Below are 14,956 nucleotides of genomic sequence, written 5' to 3' on the forward strand. Positions count from 1 at the left end.
TTACTATTCTAGTATTATACTAGTAACTATTTATCAGTAGTTCTACAATTTTATAAAAACCGAATCCATATTTTGTGGCAGGTGAAGGATTCAGTTATAGGGCCACTATATTAGTTCCCTAATCATTGTCCTTTGGGTCCCCTAAATGCTTAGTATGATTGTACTGTTATAATACTGTTATTTTTTATCTTATGTTAGTGAAGTAAATTAGAGTCGCCGTTTAATAAAGATTTATTTTGGCTTATGTTGTTTAGGGCGGAGCGTGTTTTCAATGAAAGCGCCACAACTGTCATAAGACTGAATTGTTCCTGCGGATCACATGACAGCCTGGGAACCTCCTGTCTCTAATCACAGAGTTTGCTCTCACCGTTATTACTGTTAGGAGAAGATGGCGGAAGAGAGGGAACCCCCACCGTTGGCAGATGCAGGACAGACAGACTTTATAGAAGTGGAGGACGGAGAAGACCTTTTTGAAAGCGCCGTCACTACAATAGAACAGGTAGGAACATTAGCCAGGTGGCTAGGTGCTCAAACCAATAGCTAGCATAACGGTTTGCTCTAAGAAAGTCAACGGACACATTGTCAAACGTATGGAAACTATACTTGCTGCCATATACGGAAGTTTCGTATTTAATTTACTCGGCTGTTCTTGTTCAGCAAGTCATATTTCGTGCAATTATAACGAAGTCAACAACATTTCATTTATATGCATTAGCACAAGCATTACTAATGCGCATGCGCGGGCGTCAACCCTAAACGTCAACCCTGCGTGCTAGTAACGCAGGAGTATTACAATTACAAATGGTGTCACGTCGAACTAATACGTTTGACGTGAACAGTCTTAAAACATTAATAATACATCTGTTTAAAGGAACCACAATCGATTCTTGAATGTTCAGAGTGACTTAAAAATATGGTCAAGTAAAACTATTTAGTTTTGACCGTTAAATTTAACTATTTATGGGTGAAAGATATCTTTCAGAAGACATGACTGGAAAATGATGCCTCAGGACATTATTATGTAAACAATGTTCAGTTGGAATGACTGCAGGCCTTCATACATTTAAGTAAATACTCCGAACTATTTAATTACACCTATAATTTGACCTTCTTTAATGGTAGGACTAGACAGGTGACAGCAGCAGAGCATGTGACAGTCTTACAGTTTGCTTGGACAAGATATCATTTGGTGAAAGAATTCACCATCTCAGCAGTTTTGGAGCAGATGAATGAGGAAGGAAGGAAAAGGAGGAGGGGGAAAGTTCAGAGGTGTGAAGCCTGTCCTCTGATTGAGCTTATTGTCATTCATCCTGTAAAAAGTTTTACTTGTAAGCAGTGTGTTATAAAGACTGTTTACAGAAAGACTGCAGTACTGCTGGATGTTGGGTGTGAACATTAACTGTCCTCTCCCGTGTGTTATGTAATCAACTGCTAGAGTTTTTCAGACCAAGGACATAAAAGTCTGTAACCACATTTTTACTGGATATCATATCTTCATCGTAACTATAATATCTTCAAGATAAAATGATTAGTTAGTGTTTTTTTAGCTTAAATAGTAGATTTACCCCTAAGGGTACTATAAAAGGTTGAGCATGTCTTTTCAGATAAATAATACGGTAACATTTTAATATTTACATGTTTTAAAATGTACAGAAATGTATATAATATGATTAGAACCACTACTGGATTAAAATTCATTTTGTAAGTAAGTATATGAGAATTACAGAGCCTCAGAATCTGCATTGTAATTGATTGTAACAACAATCCTCTTGCAGTAATATAGTTTTTAATTACAAATTAGAAAATTAGTCGTGGCTTACTCAAGTAGATACTGTATAACGTAATGAGGCACTGTAGCTAAACGAGTTTGAGAACCACTTAATAATGGTTTGTATGTCTACCATAATAGCACAGATTGCATTTGAAAAAAGAAAATTACAAATAAAAAAATGGAAAAAACAAATCTACCTTTATTGAGTATTCAGCTTATGTTTTAATTTTTAACTTTTTAACACTAAATTTATGTTTGAAGAGTAAATTATTTCCATGTTCTTTGTTACTCTTTTGATTAGTTGGAATGAAATTCTTTGGCAATTAATCTTTACAAAGCTACATATATGAACTTGTAGTTCATTTCAGTCAAATTAGACTTTAGTCATAATACACCAGCATAGAAGTACTGAACTTCCAGTGAATTGTGCAACAATACTTCCAAATTTTAGAAAAAGACAGTGGCTGTGGCATAACTGGAACAAAGAATATACTGTATATGCTTTACAGAGCTGGCTCAGTCAGTATGTAAAGTCTGGTATACTCTGTACCAGGCAGTTCAATAACAGTATTTTAAAATCCATATCAGGCGCAACTGATATCTGAATAAAGTGTACTACTGTAGGTCGACTAATTAGTTCTGGTTCTCCTTGACATAACCTCAGACTAAATTCAGATATACTACTGAGATATTGAAAGCTGGTGAGCAGTCAGCCCATGGAAATCCCCTTATGAAAAGTACTTTCAATTATTACAGAGCTTCTTTGTTGTTTATAATGTGTAATGTTAGCCAGTTAACAGATGTGTTAATTATACAACTATACCCACATTTTTCTTTTGTTTTCAGTCCAGCTCCACATCTCCAGAGCCAGCTAGCTTGCCTGCAGAAGACATCAGCACAAACACCAATGGACCTAAACAAGAAATATTATTAGATGATGACCAAGAGGACCTCTTTCCTGGTATATAATTTGAGGTTGAATGATGTGGTGTCTGTAAAGTAATGAGAGATTGTTGAGGTCTGAGTAAAGTAGGTTCTTTATTAGGAATTGGCACACGCACACAGAACATAACCTAGAGTTGTTGATATATTTGCACACAGTTTGTAACATGTTATAATGCTTCTGTTGACTTGAGTTGCTGCCTAAGATATTTCGGCTATAGCTGATTGATTGTATTTATTAGTATGTTAAACAATATAATTTAGAGTTTATGTTTGATTTTCATTGCAGAATGTGATGAAAAATTCATAGTATGATGATCATACATAATGTTATAAAATTGTACTTACAGATATATCTATTTGTGGCCACTTAACCTTGTTTAAAAAGCTAATTGCAGTTTTTGAGGATTGTGCTGCGATTTATATTATTTTACTGTAGGTTATTATATTACGTTGTGCTGCACTGTAAGTGATTTGTCATAATTATGTATATTGATAAAGCATATGGTTGTTAATGTCTTGGTATATCTGTCTGGTCACATCTGTCTGCTCACATAACTGAATTGTGTGATGGATTTGATTAATTTTATCCTATTTTATCATTAAAGAAGTAACAGAGGAAGTGCCGTTGGACAGTCCAGAGAGGGAACCCATCCTATCTGATGGCCCATCTCCTGCCATCACACCAGTCACTCCCACAGGAATCATCACTCCTACAGTCGAAGACTTCGGGTCTCTAGATGAGGTAAAGCATCTTGTAATATAGTTCAATAGTAAATGTTTAAATTAAATGGTTATATAAACATAAGTAATGGTCCACGAACATACATATTGAATAGAATCAACAGCATGCCTTTCTGTATTAAGTTTTTGTAAAAAATACTGTACAAATGAATAACAAAATATTAAATGTTTTTATTTGAGTTTAAAGTGTGGCCTGTTCCACTGCAACTGTGGCTGTTTCAAAAAAACAAGGACTTGTCATAATTGACATTGTGTTGCATTGTTGCTTCTTATACAGTCTTTTTCTCTTTTTAGACTTGGTAGAAAATAAGCCTCACAGTGTCTTTGTGACTTTGTTCAGGTTTTCTTAACCTCTCAGCACAATTGTGTTGAGTTGGACGACCCATTTCCTATTTGTAATTCCTAGTAATCTGCAGACTCATTTCCTATCCCTGGTTCCCTTTGAGGAGGAGGCTGATTTCATAGTAACTTGCCTCTTATTTTACAGGATGAAGAAGCTGAGGAGAAGGGGGATACCTTTGATATGCAGATAAAAGTATCTGATCCAGAGAAAGTGGGTAAGTTTAGCAGAGTTATCTCTCTGTACACTGCTGTAGAATATATAAAGCCCTCTGGCATCTGTAGCAGCTTTCATCTCCTGAGGCCGTTCTGTAGGGCTAGCTAGTTTGCGGGGTGGTGGTGGTGGTGGGGTGCTATACATTGCAAAATCAATAGACCTTTTCAAATGCTATCAGGTATAGGATTTGGTCTCTAGCCCTCTCTGGAAATGCATCCGTTAGGGCACTGGCCCCAAATACATCTACCTTCATATTTTGTTGTTTTCTCCAGTCTAATACACATTTGATTCAACTAAACAGTTAATTAACAGACCCTCCTGAGTAGCTGTGGACTTGTTGGGGCAGGAATGTTTTGAAACAGGGCTGGGAACTACTCATTTAGGGATATGTACAATCGTTAAATAACCATATTTGACCCATTAACAAAGCCAGCCAGTAGCACAAAACACATTTTAATCATACATGCTGTCAGTTAAGATAATGTTGTTAGAAAACTGTCAGTTTTGTGTTTGTGTGCTAGCACAATGTACTAGAACACTATTAAAAAATACTTAGTCTGAAATCACTAGCAGGATGCCAGAGTAGTTTCTGATTATATCATAAAGTCGAACAATGCATGTTAATGAGATTTATTTTTATGTAATTTATGTTGTAAATCAGCTAAATCAACACCGTGAAATAATAATATCCTGAAGATTTCAATTTCACTGTTTTTCTCTCTAAGGTGATGGAATGAATGCTTATATGGCATATAAAGTGTCCACCAAGGTGAGCATTTTGTGTTTAATATTTATTGTGGAGTAGGGGTTTCTAGTCTAGTGGTTCCTTGATTTCCTTATGAAATAGGAGCAATAGGAACTCATTTCTTCCCTCATTTGTTTATTTATTTATTTTAAAAATTATATAGAAATTATTGGAAATTTGTATAGAACTATGAAAATAGATTTTGTATTTTGAAATGTTACTAGGAGTCGTATTCAGTCAAGACACATTTAAATGATTTAAATCTTTTCATCATCCTGCGATCCAAGGCTAACGTGAATATTCTGTGATTAAAATGAACTCTGCTATATAAACTAGCCCTGTGTCTCAAGCCACATACTCGGGTACTGTTCTAGTTTTTTAGTACTAACTGGTTTTAGTATTATGCTTAGTGTTTGTCTTTGCCTTTCATGTAGCCTTCAAACCTAGTGAAAGCCCTGGTTTGTTGACCAGTTTTCTGGATCTGCTAGATTATTAAATACTTTACTAACTGTAAATATTAGTAAATTATAATTATTCACTAAATGTAAATATTAGTAAATTATAATTATTTACTAACTGTAAATATTAGTAAATTAGTAAAAACTTTACTAATCTGTCTGTTTAATGTTGCCTTAAATGAAATGGAATCACTAAACATTGGCTTCCTCCAGATGTGCATAAGATACTAGGGCAATTATGTACACAAGACCACTCGTTCTGCTGCTTCTGCATGAAGCCCAAGCTACTTGCAAAAAGTTCAAGTATAAGTCAGGTGTATCACATTGTCCCAGCATGGATTATTTTCAACATGACCATTGCAATTTGTTGCCTATATGATACTGATATAATGAAAATGTAAATCTGGAAATTACAATTTAGAGGCTTTGAAACCCCTGTACATGAGAGATTTTGTGAAAATGAGCTTGTACATAGACATTCTGTTTTCTTTTTTTTTTTGTAGACATCCCTGAACCTTTTCAGCAGAAATGAGTTTTCTGTGAAAAGGAGATTCAGTGATTTCCTGGGTCTGCATAGCAAACTGGCTTCTAAGTACATGCACATTGGCTACATAGTCCCTCCGGCACCAGAGAAAAGCATCGTGGGTATGTTTAAAAAGAAGTGGAGATTATTTTGCTCTTGAAGGAGTCACGTGATCTTTCATGCACCTTTCATATGTGTTTAAACCTTTTCAGGAATGACAAAAGTCAAGGTCGGAAAAGAGGACTTGTCATCTGCAGAATTTGTAGAGAAAAGAAGAGCTGCTTTGGAAAGGTATTTTAAAATAAGAAAACACTCTTCTACTTCACACAGCAAGCTTTGGATGAATCTTTTTTTTATTTTTTTTAAAACATGAAAACAATTCAAACAGAAAGAGCATTCATGTTCTGGTCTTTTGTGGACGAAAGGTTAACCAACAAGTATTAGATAAATAATTATCACCAAGCTCAGGAGGGTTCTTGCTGTCAGTGTTCAATGCAGGCTTATGCTGGCAGTTTTCTCTTGAGTGAACACGTTCCCCGCTTTGTACTCCTGTACGATTTCCGCTGTGCTGCTGGTTTTGCGCTGTCTGATGAATCGAATAAAACTTAAAGCTAAGTGAGGCGCTGACATTTCTCTGCCCTTTTTATCAGCCCATTGATTGATGTGAAGGTCAGTAGCTTGGACAGGGCTCCTGGATGTCAGCTTATAGACTTCATTTGTTAAAGAACTGAATCTTGATTGCCGAGCCCCTTAATTTCTACGTAGTTCACAAGATTTTTCAAGACTCAAGAAATAGTTTTATATTTTGTACTGTCTAAAATCTGAGAAATTCAGTTGTAGGTTTATTCACCTGGTGATAACATATTGGACAAATTATTCTTTTAATATTGGGATTGAAATACAGATCTTAAATTATATTGTGTTACTCTTTTATAGATATCTGATGCGAACAGTAAATCATCCTGCTCTGCTAAAAGACCCTGATGTCATTCAGTTCTTGGAAAACACAGAGGTATGATCGTGATCACTGTAAATGTTTCATAAGGTGATAATTTTTGTTTCTTTCTAGTTTTTCCTCATTTTTTTCTCACATTTCATGTCTTGTAAATAAAATACTTATGCCTAACCTTTGCTTAGATCATTGAATGAGTCCTTTATACTTAAGGTCAACTCTTAGGTTATTTCTAGTGGATTACCACGTTTCTGAGGAAACTACATTAATGTAATTGTAAAAGAAAACCCTAGTGATTTTATGAGGCTAAATGGTCCGAGGGCAATTGAAAGCTATTTGTGCCCGTCGGCCCTCTGAGAATTTTCTAGGGACGAAATGCACTAAATTGAATTGAGCATTAAAATGTATGGGAGTAGAGAAAACCACAGGCTTTTCATGGTCTAAGCCTGCGGTGTAGGTGAGACAAGAGGGAGTGAAGCTCCCTGTGGGATTCAGTCCAGGCCCCGGCCTGTTAACTGGTTTGTTTGCCCTTATTTGTCATTTTATCTTAGCTGCCGCGAGCAGTTAGCACCCAGGCACTGAGTGGGGCCGGAATATTGAGGATGGTAAACAAAGCGGCCGATGCTGTCAACAAAATGACAATCAAGATGAATGAATCGGATGCGGTAAGGGGCTGATTTTTGGACTTGAATAATGAGACGAATTAATGAGCTGCTCTCTGGCTTGAATTCTAAGAGCGAGAGAGAGAGCGAGAGAGAGAGCGAGAGAGAGAGAGAGAGAGAGAGAGAGAGAGAGAGAGCGAGACGAGAGCGAGACGAGAGAGAGAGAGAGAGAGAGAGAGACGAGAGAGAGACGAGAGAGAGAGACGAGAGAGAGAGACGAGAGAGGGAGAGACACGAGAGAGGGAGAGACACGAGAGAGAGGGAGAGACACGAGAGAGAGGGAGAGAGACGAGGGAGAGACGAGAGAGAGACGAGGGAGAGACGAGGGAGAGATGAGAGACACGAGAGACACGAGAGAGACACGAGAGAGACACGAGAGAGACGAGAGAGACACGAGAGAGACGAGAGAGACACGAGAGAGACGAGAGAGACACGAGAGAGACGAGAGAGACACGAGAGAGACGAGAGACAGACATGCAGAGAGAGACTCAGACAGACAGGCATGCAGAGAGACACACACAGGCAGAGAGAGAGACACACACAGTCAGAGAGAGAGAGAGAGACACAGACAGAGAGAGCCATAATGTGAAGGCATTTGTTTCCTACCCTTAGATTTAACTGTAGACACGCAAACAATTACACCTACTACTTCTGAATATTCTGGACAATACTGCAACTTTTATAGTTTTTGACCTTTAAATCATTTTGACAATCACATTTCTAATTATCTGGTGCCTCACTGACCTTTTTGCAGTTTGTGGTATTTCTGTTTTAGCAGTGTATTGCTGGTAGATCAGTTTTTACCATAATTTATATAGTTCCTTTTTTCTGACTTTACTTCCTTTTTTCTTTATATAAAGTGGTTTGAAGAGAAACAACAGCAGTTTGAGAATCTCGACATCCAGCTCAGAAAACTACATGCCAGTGTGGAATCATTAGTTTGTCATAGGAAAGGTAAGATTATTATTATTATTGTATTATCAAATTTATTTTGTTATACTGAGACCTTTGGAAGTAAGTAAATTATTAAAAAGTGTAGATGAAATTTAAACAAATTTAGAATTGTTCATTTTAATATAATTCTGAAGATATGTAAATATTTTGTTTTATTTCTGTAGTCTATATTTCTCATAGAAATATAGACTACAGAGTCATTTAAAAAATCAGTAGAATAGCATATCATTTTAATATGCTTAAAGTTGATGTTGCAATGCAGAAAAAAGAAATAATTTACTGACTCACATAAAAACAGTCCATTAGAATGTTTGCAGAGTTTGAACACTGTAATGTTTGCGTATAAAACAGCACTTTTTACTGTCTTGAAGAATTAATACAAAAAAATATTTGCATGTAATACATTTTCTGATGGGAAACTTGTACTTATTTATAGTTATGAACTGAATTAACGTCAAGCGAATTTGGTGATCTTTGCACATTTAGTTATAGTTAGTCATGGCCATTTACCCCATTTTCAGATGGACTTCAGCAGTGCTGAAGCACTAATAAAATGACTAAAAAATTACTACTACTGGATATTCAAAATAGCAAGGCTGACTGAAAACCTTCTTAGGCATATAGATTTTCAGCAGATTTTCTTGCAATGTATTACACTGCATTTCTGTATAATCATTATTTTGATCAGTTAAATCCCAATGAGCTGTGGTTACTCTGATAGACAAATCGGAGAGTACTTGCCCTTGATTAACATGGCCATGGCCTTATTCTCATTACTTAACCATTTTGTCTGTAAACACAGTCTATGTCACTTTATTTGTCTCATCCCCAGAGCTATCGGTGAACACTGCATCGTTTGCAAAGAGTGCGGCCATGCTGGGAAATTCGGAGGACCACACAGCTTTGTCACGGGCCCTCTCGCAGCTTGCTGAGGTGGAGGAGAAGATTGATCAGCTGCACCAAGAACAGGCCTATGCCGACTTCTGCGTGTTCTCTGAGCTACTTGGCGACTACGTACGGCTTATCACAGCTGTGAAGGTGACAGGAAATAATATTTCTGGTCCTGCTGAATTAGGCAGAAACTGAAGCATACTGATAATTATGGTGATGTGTTTCACAGAACATTGCTGATTAGCAGGTCATAAACGTATTAACTAGTTTGATGAGACCTATTTAAAATCCACTAATCCTTCACTATTAATGAACATATACAAAAGTACAATTTTCTAATGCCAATGACATTCATGTCTAAGCAAGGCAATAAGTGCTCTCTAGGAAAAGGCAGGCTTTATGGATTTGTCCATGCAGTAAAGAGCGCTCTGATCCAAATATCACAACTTGTCCATTTAAAGCTACATGGCCCCTTTAAAGCTCACGCTTATAGCTATTTATTCTCCTTAGGGTGTGTTTGACCAGCGCATGAAAACGTGGTCCAAATGGCAGGATGCTCAGCTCATGCTGCAACGGAAGAGAGAAGCTGAGGCTAAGCTACAGTATGCCAACAAGCCCGACAAGCTCCAGCAGGCCAAGGATGAAATAAAGGAGGTATAACATGAGCACTATTTGCTAAATAAATAAATAAATAAATAAATAAAACAAAAAGTAAATGTAAGCATAAATAAAACAAATTTCTGAAAGTGATGGTTGAAATGATTGACATTTTACATCACTTGGTCATGCACAGTTTGTTTGTTTCTTTTATTTATTTATTTTTTCAATTTATAATTTTTTTTTAGAATTTCGATAATAGATTTTTTTTTCATCGCCAACATAGCAAAAAGTTTATCATAGCTTTGAAACATAATGTTAAAATTTCTGTGTCAGAAAGAAAAGCCCCATGTCTGTTTTCAGCATCAACACTTGGTGTTACTTGGTGTTACTTAGTGTTGATGATTACAAAGCTTTCTCTTGCTTTAATTCATTCATAGCTCCACTGAAACCACTGTTCCACTTATTGAGAGTTCATAAATTATTGATTACTTTAACCACACAGAACATTATCAGGCACTTTTAATTTTTGCATTTTCCCCGTCATGCCCCACAAAGGAGATTGAGGAGGTAGGACCCTTGGTTTTGATTTTTTTTGTTTTCTCCTTTTATCAGTAGATTTGGTCCTTTAATGTGTGTTGCATTGGCATAATGTATATGAGAAACAGTTCCATGCCAATAATGAGCCATGCTTTAACATGAAAGTGTAGATTTAATAATCAGTATAACTGTAAACTGTTTGTCAACTAACATCAACTGTGGGTTGATGATATTTATTATTTGAGTTTGTCCTTATTTTTGTTGGAAGCTTTAGATATAGGAGGGATAATTAAATGGGGAAAATGTGATAGTCATCATTTCCATTTTGTCTTCCTGTGGCTTATCACTGAACATATTCCTCCACTTTATTAATGCCATCTGTATGTCAGAGGTTTTATCTTGTTATGTATAGCATGGTCAAATGATCCATAATCTGCACACTTTCCAGTATACACTTTCTCTGTTTCTCACTCTTTCTCTCACATTCTTTTTATATAGTCAGTCTCTCCAGGATTTTGCAGAATTTTTTGTGGTTCTGACCAAAAATATTTGATTTTGCAGTTGCCACCCCCACCCCCCTTTTTCTCTTTTTTTGAAATTTGCACTGCAGAACGTTACTTAAATTGCCAAAATGTCTAGCACAGGTTTCTTCATTTAAAACAAACCATAGAGAATTACTTTTTCTAATAGCTGTACGTTCATTGCACTCAAATCGAAGAGGACTTTGGCTTTTGCGGCAGGGTCTGTGATTGCAGAATCATGAAATCCTTGAGAGACTGTAAAGTCATTTATATAACACTCATATCCACACAGTCTGGTATAATCGGTCAGCGGTGGTTTTCTTGTCTCTTATGACCCGTTTTAGTGGGAAGCTAAAGTACAGCAGGGAGAAAGAGATTTTGATCAGATATCGAAGAACATTCGCCGGGAAGTTGGGAGATTCGAGGTTAGTCGACATGTTGAGGATTTCTACTTTGACAGTATGATGTTTCTACTATGCATTTATTACGTATCAAACTGAGAATAACATTTTAGAATCATTCACACTCTTAATAAGAACCCTGTGACTTATTTTGATACTATTTTATGTCTTTATCATTGTTAATTACCTGACCTTCTGTTTAACATAGAAACAAAGAGTGAAGGACTTCAAAGTTGTCATCATTAAGTACCTAGAATCACTTGTACATACACAGCAGCAGGTAAGAATACCTAAGAGTACCTTGGGTAATGTGATGCATTCTGTATTAAAGTTTAGTGTGTATTTTAAAATCTTTTATTCTATGATGGTTTTAATTCTGTTTTCCTTTGTCACTTCAGCTGATAAAGTACTGGGAAGCCTTCTTACCTGAAGCCAAAGCTATAGCATGAGTGGGCAAACTCCTGTGCAACAGCACTGGGGCCAATTGCTATTCTTTTCTTAATTTTTATGTACAACATAATCATTCAGCGCGGATGCATGGACATAATGACCACTTAAAAAACACTATAATAAAACACTATAAATCTTTTAATTGCTAAGTACATACTTTTTTTTTCTGTCTTAAAATGATCACTTGTCTTTCTTCTGTTCTTGAAGGAGATATCTGGGCAGTGGTATTGCATTTACTGCTTATTGATACACTACTGCTCCATCTTTAAATGTCCAAGCACTATTTTAAAGTCCATCATAATTTTCTTTTCACACAGGGCAATGTGTTTTTAAGCACTACATTTATATCCCATGAACAAATTCAACATACATTAGTTTATTAAGATATTTCTGATTTGATCTTGTACACAAAGTAAGCGACATACTGTAGTACTTAGTACACAGTGTGCTGCTTCCTGCTACACACACACACACACACACACACGCATATATATATATATATATATATATGCGTGTGTGTGTGTATGTATTTGTGTGTATTTTGTATTTTATTTGGCTTCTTAGCCTAAAATATTTAAAAAATTACAAATGTTAGATGATTTTTTTTACAGCAGATTTTCTGATTTTTTTTTTCCTAATTGTATTTTTTTTTTACTTTACATTCCTGTGAAACAAGGCCGACATGATAATAAAGGAATGTACTTCAGTATTAAACAGGTGTATCTTCTCATATTTGTCTTTTATTTCAACTTCACATACCAAAAGGACAAGGTGGATCTCCAAGCCTCAATGTTATGACATTGTTGAGAGGCTCGTTAGCCCAGTGAAAATTGACTCTTCCTTCTGTTTATTTATTTATTTTTATCTTTTCAAGTATTACTCATTTTCTGGCTTTCTTTCTATAATTTGATCTGTAAATTATTTTTAAGCATGTTTTAATAAAATGTATCATCACAATTATTCATTTTGAATGAATTAAGTGTTTCTGAGTGAAAATTTAAAGCTTAGAATCACCTAATGCACTACTGGTCATACAAAAACGGTATTATGTCTGAGAATTTTATTTTTTAATACTATCTGTACACTAACCCACCTCTGTGGCTGATGGGACAACTAGGATTCTAAGGAGAATATCCATAAATATGTAAGGCTTTCTTTAGTTCATATTAGACTACTCAGAAGCAGTGAAACAAGGCTTAAATAATGTGCTTTAAATAATGAGGTTGAAATAATGTGTTTTAAATAATGAGGTTGAAATAATGTGTTTTAAATAATGGGGCTGAATGTGTTTTTAAAATGCTTTTTTTAGATTTCTCCAACAACTTGAAATCATCTAAAAGATATTCGATAAACCTGTAAATGTAACGACATTTTTCATCTGAATTCCACTGGGGGAAATGAAGCACTTATGAATCTAAAGACTCAGTGAAGCCTGCCACATCATGACTTTACATTTTTGTGAACTGATCAGTGAACGGAACTGTCAAACAAGTCCTTCCTCACTTTGCATATACATCTTTAAAGTGCTGTCAAAAACTCAGATGCATGCTCCTTTTCATGGTCTCTGTCATATTGACAAGCTGTCAGAATTGCACATTGCATGAGAGAATATCTGTGCAAGTACATCATAAGGAGTGCTGTTTCTCTCCCCTATTGGCCTGTTGTGGAAATGTCTCTCATGACATTATTGAGAATGTGCAATGACATGTGATTCTGTTTTTTTTTTTGTTTTTTTTTTTCTTTTTCTTTTTTTTTTTTTAAACAGGTGTTTTCAGTAGACCTGCATAATACAGTACTTTGAAATCATTGTGTGCAGTTTTTCGTGTTTGGCCACAAACAAGCAGCAGAATCTGTTTGCTTTGGTTGTGGAAACATCACGTATGTATTGCAGCACAAGAGAGTAAATAGCTATATCAATTAACCACCCAGGATTAAACTTCTCTTAAATTACTTCCCCCATTCTATCTTTTTACCCTTTATTGTCTGTTATATAATGCACTATCATCCTAGAGGTGTGATGTTTTGTTTCATTGTTTATCCCCTGCTATTGACTGGTGTTTCATCTAGGGTGAATTCCACTGTTCCCAGGGTAGGATTTGGATCTTCATGATACAGGATATACTGTCCAGCATACAGATGACTGACAAAAATTTGTATACTTGTTGAAGGGATGGCAAAAATATCCTTTTTTGGATGCTGTGAACTAACCCTCCAATGGTTAGATGCTTTTGGAAATAAGCCTTATAAAGTATTTTATACTAGAACAGTACAATATGATTTGTGTACCAAACATGCCTTTTGCAGGCTGAGTTGTTTAATTGTCTTCAGTTAAATTTAATTTATTTTGTATAGGGCTTTTTACAATAGACATTGACAGAAGTATAGAAGTATAGAACAGTGGGAGCTTAGTAGTGGAACATATTGCTCGACAGAGAGAAAGAGAAGTACATTGTCTCTGTACATTATTTGCAAAATGTACATTATTTGCAAAAGTGGAGGCAAGGACTCTGGCAAGACTAGCTATGACAGCATAACTAAAAGGGAGAGCCAGAATGTGACACGGGCATGAAGGTTCACTGGGACATAAAGCGTACAACCACCCCACAGTCAGCAAACCTGAGCGACTTGCAAGAACGGTACGTCGACAGCATTCAGACATCCCAGTTCACCAAACACTCTATGCCCATGAACCCTCTAGATCTACTCCTTTACCTAAGAAAAGCTATTCATAAAAAGCTAGACTAAACAAATGTGTTTCTAGCCTGGACTTAAACACTGAGACTGTGTCTGATTCCCGAACACTAACAGGAAGGCTGTTCCATAACTGTGGGGCTCTGTAAGAAAAAGCTCTGCCCCCTGCTGTAGCTACTTTACTACTTGATGTACTACCAAATAGCCTGCAACTCTACTGTGGCACGAGACCATTAAGTGCTTTATAGGTCAGTAATAGTATTTTATAATCAATGAGAACTTTTCCTTGGAGCCAATGTAACATGGATTATATATTAGCAATGTATTCATACCCTAAGGTTATAGTTAGGACTGTAACAAGTGCTCTCTCTGTGCCACGGTGAGGCCTAAATAATGACTGATACATTTCATGAATGTTATTCCTATGAAGGTATGAGCAAAGCTGCTGTGCTACAATTTTTTCTAAGATCTTAGGGACAATGGGGAGGTTTAAGATTGTCCTATAGTTGGACAGCTGACAGGGGTTGAGGATGGGTTTTTAATTAGAGGTTTAATAAC

At 36.1% G+C, this 14,956-nt stretch overlaps 1 protein-coding gene across 1 annotated transcript; it reads left to right on the forward strand.

The window, feature by feature from the left end:
• The first annotated feature begins 258 nt into the window (after positions 1 to 258).
• snx2 (sorting nexin 2) lies at positions 259 to 11,849 on the forward strand. The gene is made up of 15 exons (XM_060881452.1): positions 259 to 499; positions 2,618 to 2,732; positions 3,322 to 3,458; positions 3,945 to 4,014; positions 4,739 to 4,782; positions 5,720 to 5,861; positions 5,952 to 6,030; positions 6,676 to 6,751; positions 7,243 to 7,356; positions 8,214 to 8,307; positions 9,140 to 9,345; positions 9,709 to 9,852; positions 11,201 to 11,281; positions 11,466 to 11,537; positions 11,656 to 11,849. Exons 1-15 carry the CDS (start codon positions 389 to 391, stop codon positions 11,704 to 11,706), a joined length of 1,536 nt encoding a protein of 511 aa, XP_060737435.1. The 5' UTR covers positions 259 to 388; the 3' UTR covers positions 11,707 to 11,849.
• The last annotated feature ends 3,107 nt before the right edge of the window (positions 11,850 to 14,956 follow it).

The sequence above is a fragment of the Tachysurus vachellii genome, chromosome 11 (assembly GCF_030014155.1).
Source record: "Tachysurus vachellii isolate PV-2020 chromosome 11, HZAU_Pvac_v1, whole genome shotgun sequence".
NCBI classification, from domain to species: domain Eukaryota; kingdom Metazoa; phylum Chordata; class Actinopteri; order Siluriformes; family Bagridae; genus Tachysurus; species Tachysurus vachellii.